This window comes from Etheostoma spectabile, chromosome 4 (assembly GCF_008692095.1).
Source record: "Etheostoma spectabile isolate EspeVRDwgs_2016 chromosome 4, UIUC_Espe_1.0, whole genome shotgun sequence".
NCBI classification, from domain to species: Eukaryota; Metazoa; Chordata; class Actinopteri; order Perciformes; family Percidae; genus Etheostoma; species Etheostoma spectabile.
This window is the reverse complement of record NC_045736.1, coordinates 21,056,272-21,067,615: the sequence shown is the minus strand read 5'-3', so window position 1 is coordinate 21,067,615 and position 11,344 is coordinate 21,056,272. Positions and strand designations below refer to the sequence as shown.

Here is an 11,344-nt window from a genome sequence, read left to right as displayed (position 1 = left end):
ACTTTGGGACATTAATGCATAATGGACAGAAATATTTTATGTACGGGGGGATGTGAGCATTGTGGTCTCTTTGACAATAATGGTTGGAGTCATGACGCTTTCCCCAGGGAGGACACTATAATGAACAGACTGTCCTGAGTTTCTGGGGAGCAGCTAAAAGTGAACCTGCAGCTATGCAAAGTAACTGTAACTCTGTAGCTTGTGTTAATTCATCAGCACAAAGCTGTCAAAGCTCAGGCAACAGTTTCTAATTTCAGACCCCTCTCTTACATAGCCTGTGTGTGTGTGTGTGTGTGTGTGTGTGTGTGTGTGTGTGTGTGTGTGGTGTGTGTGTGTGTGTGTGTGTGTGTGTGTGTGTGTATGTGTGTGTGTGTCAAGGTGCATAATATGTGTACGTGTGTGTGCTTGTGCATAGGTGTTTTAAAAGGTGTACTCTGTTTGTATTTATGAGATCAATGAGGACATGTGATGTGCTTCTCTTACATAACTGAGAATAATAACTGTGTATCCAAGTGGAGAGTACGCAAACACAGTATCACTTTACTATAGGTTGGGAAGTTAAAAATCTTATACAATCTCCTTATAGTACATAATTTCATCAAATACATACTTAAATAAAGTATTAACCTTAAGTATACAGGTACCCTTAAGTCATTAGTTGAAAAATTGGGGATTACTTGTTGGATTACAGGTGTAACAATACGTTTGTTGAAGATATTTCAAATTTACAGATATTTATCAGATCAAGTTATGTGCAGGTCTGGTGTACATAATGGATAGTCTTTGCATAGAAGAAGCAAGCTTTGCAGTGTTATAGACCAGCTGTATCAAAGACATCTTTGTACGGACCAAATTATTTGTCTAACTAGTTGCCAAGCAACATTCAGTATTTTAGAAACAGTTAGGGTTCAAACCTTTATGCGGTAGAAACCCTCTATGTATGTTTGTTTCAGTTATTGTTATTATTATTTGTTTTATTCCCATGTTATTCCCATGAGCTGGAATAAGCTAGTAACACGAAACATTGGAGAATAACTGGAAATGGTGTGCATGTGCTTCTATAGAAATATGAACCCAACTGGCCACATGGGGGCGCTGTAATTGAGGCTTCAAAATGCAAACTTTGAAAGGCCACACCCCCTACATCTAAGTCTGATTGACTTGAAATTTGTCACACAGGTGCGGCTTAATTTGCTCTACAAAAAAGCCTCAAGGATCATTAAGGTCCTTAAGAAAGAAAAGAAAATTTTGACTCCTTTGGACGCAAAGGAGCAGTGGCTCTACTACGAGCTCCTCTCGGATGACTGAGTTTCTCACCCTATCTCTAAGGGAAACGCCAGCCACCCTCCTGAGAAAACCCATTTCGGCCGCTTGTACCCTGGATCTCGTTCTTTCGGTCATGACCCAGCCTTCATGACCATAGGTGAGCGTAGGAACGAAAACTGACTGGTAGATCGAGAGCTTTGCCTTCTGGCTCAGCTCCCTTTCCGTCACAATGGTGCGATAAACGGAATGTAATACCGCACCCGCTGCTCCGATTCTTCGACCAATGTCCTGCTCCATTGTCCCCTCACTCGCAAACAAGACCCCAAGGTATTTAAACTCCTTTACTTGGGGTAAGGACTCACTCCCTACCTGAAGAAAGCATGCCATTGGTTTCCTGCTGAGAACCATGGCCTCAGATTTAGAGGTGCTGATCCTCATCCCAGCCACTTCACACTCGGCTGAAAACCGATCCAGTGAGTGCTGAAGGTCACAGACCAATGATGCCATCAGAACCTCATCATCTGCAAAAAGCACAGATGAGATCCCAAGCCCACCAGACAGCAACCCCTCCCCGCCACGACTTCGCCTCAATGTCCTGTCCATAAATATTACAAACAGGATTGGTGACAAAGCACAGCCCTGGCGGAGGCCAATCCTCACCTGGAACGTGTCCGACTTACTGTCGAGAAACCGGACACAGCTCTCGCTTTGGTCATACAGAGATTGGATCGCCCTGAGAAGGGACCTCCTCACCCCATACTCCCGCAACACCTCCCACAGTGTCTCCCGAGGGACCCAGTCATATGCCTTTGCCAGATCAACAAAACACATGTAGACTGGTTGGGCATACTCCCAGGCTCCCTCCAGGATCCTTGCAAGAGTGAACATCTGATCCGTTGTTCCATGACCAGGACGGAATCCGCATTGTGGCTCTTCTGTCCGAGGTTTGACTATCGGCCGAACCCTCCTTTCCAGCACCTTCGAGTAGACTTTACCAGGGAGGCTGAGAAGTGTGATACCCCTGTAATTAGCACATACCCGCTGGTCCCCCTTTTTGAAGAGGGGAACAACCACCCCGGTCTGCCACTCCTTAGGCACCGTCCCAGACCACCAGAGGTGTGTCAACCAAGACATCCCCTCCACACCCAGAGCTTTCAGCATTTCTGGACGGATCTCATCAATCCCTGTGGCTTTGCCGCTGTGGAGTTGTTTGACTACCTCAGCGACTTCCACCAGGGAAATTGACGACAATTCCCCATCATCCTCCAGCTCCACCTCTACCACAAAGGACGTGTCAGCTGGATTTAGGAGTTCCTCAAAGTGCTCCTTCCACCGCTCTATTACCTCATCAGTTGAGGTCAACAATGTTCCATCCTTACTGTACACAGCTTGTATGATTCCTTGCTTCCCCCTCCTGAGGTGGCAAACGGTTTTTCAGAAGCACCTTGGTGCCAACTGAAAGTCCTTCTCCATGTCTTCTCCAAACTTCTCCCACACCCGCTGCTTTGCCTTTGTCACGGCAGAGGCTGCAGCACTTCGGGCCCGTCGGTGCCCTGCAACTGCCTCCGGAGTCCTCTGGGATAACATATCCCAGAAAAACTCTGTTGCCGCAGCTTCAGCAATGGAAACTTTTAACATTGTCCACTCAGGTTCAATGCCCTCAGCCTCCACAGGGATGCCTGAAAAGCTCTGCCAGAGGTGTGAGTTGAAAGTCCGTCGGACAGGGGTCTCGTCCAGACGTTCCCAATTTACCCGCACTACCCGGTTGGGCTTACCAGGTCTGTCCAGAGTCTTCCCCTACCCCCTGACTCAACTCACCACCAGATGGTGATGGCTCTGCCCCTCTCTTCACCCGAGTGTCCAAAACATACGGCCTCAGATCAGATGAAACGATTATAAAATCGATCATTGACCTTTGGCCTAGGGTGCTCTGGTACCACGTACACTTATGAGCATCCCTATGTTCGAACATGGTGTTTGTTACGGACAATCCATGACTAGCACAGAAGTCCAACAACAGACAACCACTCTGGTTTAGATCAGGGAGGCTGTTCCTCCCAATCATTTCTCTCCAAGTATCTCCATCATCACCCACGTGTGCGTTGAAGTCCCCCAGCAAAATGTAAATGTGCTGTATTTATATAGCGCTTTTCCAGTCTTAACAACTGCTCAAAGCGCTTTTACATCTACAAGAAACATTCACCATTCACACACATTCATACACTGTGGCCGGGGCTGCCGTACAAGGTGCCACCTGCACATCAGATAAACATTCACACACATTCACACTCCGATGCACAGCACCGGGGGCAACTCGGGGTTCAGTGTCTTGCCCAAGGACACTTCGACAATGACTGCAGGGGCGGGGATCAAACCACCAACCTTCCGATTGGCAGGAACCGCTCTACCACTGAGCCACAGCCGCCAAAACTATGGAGTCCCCTACTCGAGCCCCATACAGGACTCCATTCAAGGTCTCCAAGAAGGTTGAATACTCCAAACTCTTGTTTGGTGCATATGCACAAACAACAGTCAGAGTTTTCCCCCCCATCACCTGCAGGCGTAGGGAGGCAACCCTCTCGCCTGCCGTCTGGGCCTGGCTCCAGACGGGGACCCCTGGTTTCCTCCGGGCAGGGTCCCTCAATCCTTTCCTTGCTTTTCCAGAGGATCTTTGAACCATTCTTTGTCTGGCCCCTCCCCTGAGACCAATTTGCCATGGGAGACCCCACCAGGATCACACAGCTCCAGACAACACAGCCTTCAGGTTCATAGGGCACACAAACCTCTCCACCACGATAAAGTGATGGCTCCCAGAGAGGACTGTAAGGCCAATCATCACAAAACTCTCAGGGTATGTTCAGATAAGTGCCCCAGATATACCCAGACAGTTTTATATACATACGCCACTAGGGGATGCTACAACCGCAAGCTAGGTGAGTCATATTACATACATTTTACTATAAATCACGTGTTCATTGTCCAATCATCAAAGATCTCTCAGGATATGTCCTCATAAGTACCCAAAAACACGCTTTGAAAGTTTCATTCAAATTGAACACCAGGGAGCACTATAAACGCAAACAAACTGGAGTTGACATAGCGCAAATCAGGCTATAAATGACTAAATGTTTGTCCAACCAACACAAAACTTCCAGAAAATGTCTACATAAATGACCTCACACATACACTGCAAGTCTCATTCAAATTGACCACTAGGAGTGCTTTAAATGCAAAATAACTGGACGTGGAATGACAGACCAAGATTTGAGCTTGGAATTGCAGCTTGCGGCTTTATTGGCCTACCAATTGTTTTTGTGTTGATCATCTGCTTTTCTCAAATTGCCGTGAGCTGGACTGAGCTATCACACTAAATTGAATTTTTTTTTTTTTGACAAATAAGTTGTAGGCGTTCCAAACAAAGTGCAATGTTTGTCCAATTGTTACAAAGCTTGCAGGATGTGTTTTACAACGACTTAGGATCACATGTGGGAAATTACTTTGAAGTCTCTATTGAGAAAAAAGGTTTGAACACTAGCACTAATGGTCAGAATATCTTTCCTTTTGCTGCATCAATTTTTACTATTTTGTCATATGATACTTTGTGGAAGTGCAGTACTAGTGTACTCTTTCATAATTAAAATAAGGGCAAGATTAGATTTCATACATAGGCCTATATATTTTGGCAGGAAATTGCTACATCAATGTCCGTGCTCTCATTAACAAATAATAGGACACATATTATAATAGGCCACTTAATTTTGTGACCTTGCCGCAATCACTGGTGCCTGTCTCTTTGACAGTGGTGTGGATTTCCAATTAAAAGCTGTTTGATTCACATACTAAACGTATTTGAGCAATATTTCTTTTTGTTTGATGGTATTTTAAAAACGTTTCAACATTTAATTTAATAAGATCTGGCAGTCAAGAAGAAGTGGGAGTAGGGTGAAGTGTGTTCCAAGGTGGAATGGGAGTTAGTTAGTCTTGGCCCTTCCATCCTATTTATACATTGCATTACACAGGATATAGTGTGGAAGCACAGGATGGCGCGAGACAATGTCATGACACATCTTTGTTCTGCGAATTCAGTTAACATTTTCTTGTTCTCTTAATGGTGTCATTTGTAATAATAATGTAGCTGATTGTTCTTCCAGAAAGCCAATGTAATTAAGGACAACCATATCCAGATAAAGAGAAGTTAGCCGAGGGCATCGCATCATGTGTGGCAAACACTATTCATCTGCTTCATGCCACACTTTCACTGCAAATAACAAGTTCAGCTCTGCTATCGTTCAAGGCAAAATTTGTGGTCCTGACCAAACCTTTGATTGGTCTGCCATCTAGTGGTTCCAGAAAGTGCTGCATTTAAGTTCCAGATGGACCATAGCCAAGAAGATAAATCAAAAAGTGAAAAATGTAAACCAGTATAAAATGACTGTAATTACAGAAAATTTAATCTATAGGTTAAAAATGATAGCCTACATACTTTGTATAATTTAACTCTGAAAAACCTCCTACAAAAACTAAATAAGGTACTTGGATGTTCCTGGAGTGAAGGTTTTTTTTCACTGTCAGTGGATCAATTTTATACTAGATAATTCAATCGGTTGGTTTTGTGTTCAAACAATTAAGCAAGATGTTGTTTCCCATTAACCCTTCAACAAAGTTAACTGCAAAATGAAAAAAAACAATAGCCTACCTGTCAAATGACATGCACTATTGCTTATCTTTTGTTTTTGTAGATATTTATAGTATTCATATTTGCCAACAGATTTAATTAATTTCAGATTTCATTTCAATGCTGGCTTGAATACAGATTGACAATCTTCAAGGCTAGATGAAAGTGTTTAGAGTTAGTTAAATAGGACAATGTTAAAGCCCTTAATGCTTTCTATCAGAGGCAACAAATGGTGATTGAATTAACACATTTACTGAAGGTAAGGGCCTAATCTACTCATTTCACGTCTTTGTTGTTTTCCAATTTGGGTGGCAATATTTAACAAATAAATATAGGCCTACAAGAGATTTTATTTGTGTCAGTGTGAAAAGGGATTTGAAACAAATAATATATATATGTATGAAAGAGAGAAAGAGAGAGAGAGTGTGTGTGTTGTGTGTGTGTGTGTGTGTGTGTGAGAGAGTGAGAGAGAGAGAGAGAGCGAGAGAGAGAGAGAGAGCGAGAGAGAAAAAGACTTCATTTTGGGTTTATGAGGTTGGGGGTGGGAGGAGCACTTTCTGTTTTAGTACCAAAACATTGCCAAGTGGGTTTCTTCAGGACAGCAGAGGGGATAAATACTAACTTCGGCGACCCGTGTCGGAAATGTATTAAAAGGAACTTAAACAACAACATTAAACAAATAAAATGTGTTGGTTACTTAACCGTTCAATTTGTAACTAGGCTACCTCCGTGTTGTGTCCTCTACGTTTGTGCTTCATTCATGGTTCCTATCTGTTATTTATAGTCGCTTCCTCTGTCGTACTTCTCCTTTAAGCGCCGAAAAAACCCGGCCATGACGTCAGCAGTAAAACCTGCTCCGACTGGGTGTCTGTTGGAGAGTGAAGTGTGTTTGGCGTGCTAGGTGTCGGAGTTTTTACCCGTGTTGTCTGTCTTTTGTTGAGTGTTATTGTCGTTTTCTTAACACCATTCACCAGCTTTTGAGTAACTTATTTAGAAACCCAGTACTGTAGCCGATTTATGGGATGTTTTATAAAAGTTCCTGAAGTGCTCTTTGAGGTACCGGTGGACGACGGATACCACCGGAGATGGATAAGCTAACCGATAGCTGAGTTGTTAGCACAGAATCACAGCTCAAGAATAGGTTTAAACTAGCATGCTAACAGCTAACTTATTTAGCTTTGCTAACCTGTAACGTCAGAACTACTGACGGTTATTTCTCGGGCCTGGCTGCTTCGCTGTGAGTAGTTCGTCAGAGGCCCGCTAACCCAGGAAGAAGACTCGGTCTATATTGAAAGGAAAAATACACAAGTGTTGTTGAAAGGTGGCTGTTTTTCGCCTCTCAGCCCAAACCAAGCATGCTGTCCAACGCACAGAACCAGCCACTGTTTCCCAACCCGGCGGGGCAACAGAACCCGGGCGGGCAGCAGAATACTACGGGCCAGTTCCTTCCCTTCCACGCAAGACCCTCCTTACAGATCAAGAAGAATGCCATTACAGATGACTACAAGGTAACCAGCCAGGTGCTGGGGCTGGGCATCAATGGCAAGGTGCTTGAAATCTTCCAGAAGAAGACTGGAGACAAGTATGCGCTGAAGGTAGGTAATATGTAAGAAAGAAACTGTTCAGAAAACAAGAATGTTAAGTCAGTGTAGACCTGATGCATAGCCACGAGATCTGGATACCCTATTTTCAAATAGAGTACTTCTACTGGAAGTTTTGTAGCCAACTGTGGGTTTAGTACAAACTATCTCAGGCTACACGCCTTTTGAGGGACACACAATATTTATTAAAAAAGAAAAAGACCTGTAATTCTCATTCGACTAATCGATAAGTGGATGGACTGGAAATTAATCATTAACAGTTTAATAGATAAAAATGCACAACAGTCACTGTGTGAAGGTTCTTTAATGTGAATATTTGTCAGTTTTCCCTAGGCTTCTAATATTTTAAATTAAATACCTTTTTGGGTTGTTGGTCGCTCAAAACAAGGAAACTGAAGACATCACCTGGGAAAATGTGATTGGCATTTTCTGACGTTTTAAAGACTGACTGAATAGATTAACGGAGTAAATAAGTAGGTGCAGATAGTTTCTTTGTGATGTGATGCCCTGTGAGTGTCATGATAGTATGGGTCTATTAAACCCGCCTTTTTTGTTTCTGTCATCACTAGCCATTACTTTGCCAAAAAAATCAACCAGATTTTTGCTGATCAGTAATTAGCAGGTGATTTAAACACGTAAAATAGGATAAAGATTAGACAAAGATCCACCAATGTATTAATTTATGAAAGAAATGCCCCCATTTCAGCTGTGATGTTTGAATTTTAATGATTCATTCTGCCTATCTATTCCTGTTCTTAAAGCTATAGTGCGCAACTATTAATGGACATTGGTTACATTGAAGACATTGCCAAATGAGTTGATACATAGCTATCAGTTAAACAAAACTCTCTCTATATTTTTCAATATAACTATGTTATATGTTTAGAAGTGTTGTCCGGTGACTTTTGCACTGTAGAAGTTCAAATGAAGATTATTCCCTTTTCTGAAGAGTCCATGTTTTTTTTAAATCCTCCGTGTTCTCCTTGGCTACAATCATCTGCGTGGAGTGGGGGTGGTGGGTGATCCATAGACGGTAAACTCAATGGAAAAAGCAACACTGTAGACTTGCAAACGAGAGCAGTGAAGGATATTAGAAGCACTTTTCCAGGGATGGCTGAACATTACTGCGCAGCCTCCAACTGAGCTTGATGCCGTAGATGTGACGTGGGCAACCTCTCTAAAAGTTGTGAGTCCTGTGGTAGCTGTGCCAAGAGAAATCTCAATAATTCCCAATCTTGCAGAGACGGAGAGCGTAGCTATATGTTAGGAGATAACATAGGCACAGGCTAATTATTGCCACTTGATATGTTAGTTAACATTACCAATTAAACTAAAACAGCGAATGTAAGCCAAAACTGCCTGCGAGCTTCTCTTGTACTGTTTGGTAATTTGTCTATTATGCAACAGAAAGTCGCGTTGTTATGACACAATCGTTCTCTATTTTTACAAGAACGGCAGCTATGGAGCCATAACGTGAAATACAAGGTAATGGAACCTTTTATGCATTGTTGTCTTTCTTTAGAAATAAACAATGGACAAATAGTCTTTAAACGCTTCAGATGTAAAGTTATTCGCTGTCAAAGTGGCGCCAAAATGAATGGGAGTCAATGAGTCATGGCTTGTTAGCAACAAAATGTAAACTTGTAAACGCTTGCTTACCCCATTGGTGCGATCACCTAAGGCTTGCGTCATGTGGATGCAACAACAGCGTTGTTGTCATTACCTAGAATTCGTCATGAGGTACACAGAAACTGCCCATTGTAGCTGTTACGATTCTTGAGTGTTTTTTTTTTTTCTTTTAGGGGTGCGGAGAAACCAGATTGCATGTTTAATACTGCTTAAACCTGTAAATTAATTTCATAGTTTAATTTGGTTGTTGTTATTAAATAATATGATGCACTAAAAATTGGTTTGTTAACTTTCATTCACTGTATTATAACCCCCCAAAATCACACAGGGTCCTATACAATCAGCCAGTTGCTTGAAAAACATCAACATTTCATATAATAACAGAGAAATGGTATAAGTCTGCTCTTATCTTTGAGATTGAATTTGTTCCACTCTGCCCTTGTCTCTCAGCACACTGTACGGAGACAAACACAGACAGGCTTGTTTACTTTATTCATGAAATGGCAGTCAATACAATCAACATATGAGTTAAAAATACGGTTGGGTACCAAAACCAATATGGCACTGATTCCTAAACGACCGTTATCTACTGGATCTAGCTAGTAGCAGCCTTAAACACAGTTAAAAGTTCAAGTCTGACTGCTAAACAGTCAAACGTGATGCTAAATTTTACCAGAAAGGATTCCAGCACCTGGACATACAACAGTCTGCATCTAAAGACACAGAGTAGCGTAGCTGCACCATGGCCGCTGTCGGAGTTGGTAAAGAAACAACATTGACGGGACTTAAGATGCATTCGATTGCAACTCGTAAGCTCATGTTGCATTCAAAGTTATTGTAAAATACTTTTCTGCCATCTGGTGTTTCTTCTTTTTATTAACAGCAATTGACTGGTGAAAGAAGTTGTTATAAGTTAGTGTTACAACATTTTAAATAATATTTAATTTGACCTTATTCGGCCTTAACAATAAACAATTCGCTCTTTAATGGCACAGACTTTTTCTTTTTCTTTCGAAGTATCGGTTAGGGCACCGGTAACGGAAAAAAAACTAAACAATACTAGGGCTGGGGGAAAAAAATCAATACAGCATAGTATCGCGATATTTTCAGTGGCAATACTATATGGATACACAAGTGCCTAGTATCGATATTTTATTATATATGTGTTGGTCAGTTTGTCTGCTTGACAATACCCTTTTGCAGCAATAAAATTGAAGTGAGATGAACAAACAGAGAAATTTATCTTTTTAGATTAAACAGATGTTGACAAAGTTTCCTTTTGGGGGACATGATTTGAAAATTGGGAAAAATGTTTTAAATTGAAAAGTTGGAAAAAAAGGTTATAAATTGCAATAAATCGCAGAATATTGCAATATGTTTAAGATCGCAATAATACCCTATCGTGGCATAAGTATTTGGATGATGTCGTATCGGGAGGCGTATGGTGATTTCCACCTGTAAACGATACCCAACTCTAGTTAAAATGCAAAAGAACATTTACTGCGTCTTGGATAAAACATACCGCTGGGTTGAGAATGATGATATTTAATGTTTGTGCGAGGGGGAGACAGCTGAGTTTTTTTTTTTTTTTTTATTTTTTTTTTTATATGGGTACCTGGTTCTTGGCATTTTGGAATCGGTTCCTGTAGAACCAGGTTCTTCCAACCCTAGATGTGCTGCCCCTTACCACATATATCTAAGTGTTGTGAACAGGGGAGTCCAGAGCATGTTGCTGGACAGGCTATGTGATGTTGACACTGTTTCGTAACCTGCTCAATTGTAATTGTTTTGCGTATCGTCCACTATTTAGTGTGATAAGATAACGCTGATAAGGAAATATTGGTTGTTAGTTTCAGCCTTGTACTACTGATTTAAATTTAGACACTTAAATGTGTCCTGTAAATTAGAAAAAAAAATTAGAGTGGGTTGTAAAGTGACATTAAAGTGTCAGGAATTACAACTAGAAATCACTTTCTGTATCAATGATTGATAAAGAACAAACATCACAACAGCTATCCACACACGGATGACTGAAACACGACCCGGTAAAGCCACTAATTGCTGTCAGCCAATTCAGTTATTTCTGTATTATAGAAGGGATCATTGTGTAAAGTATGTTAAAATAGGCACTCCACATAATCTTCCCCAAGTGAATCACAACCTGGGAACATCC

General features: G+C 41.7%; 1 protein-coding gene across 1 annotated transcript in view; it reads left to right on the top strand.

Annotated features, from left to right (window-relative positions):
* Positions 1-6,788: 6,788 nt before the first annotated feature.
* mapkapk2a (MAPK activated protein kinase 2a) overlaps positions 6,789-11,344 on the top strand; it is a 38,900-nt gene continuing 34,344 nt past the window's right edge. Inside the window, exon 1 of the mRNA XM_032513307.1 lies at positions 6,789-7,536. Coding sequence (XP_032369198.1) covers positions 7,297-7,536 — 240 coding nt within the window. The 5' untranslated portion in view covers positions 6,789-7,296. The remainder of the gene's footprint in view (positions 7,537-11,344) is intronic.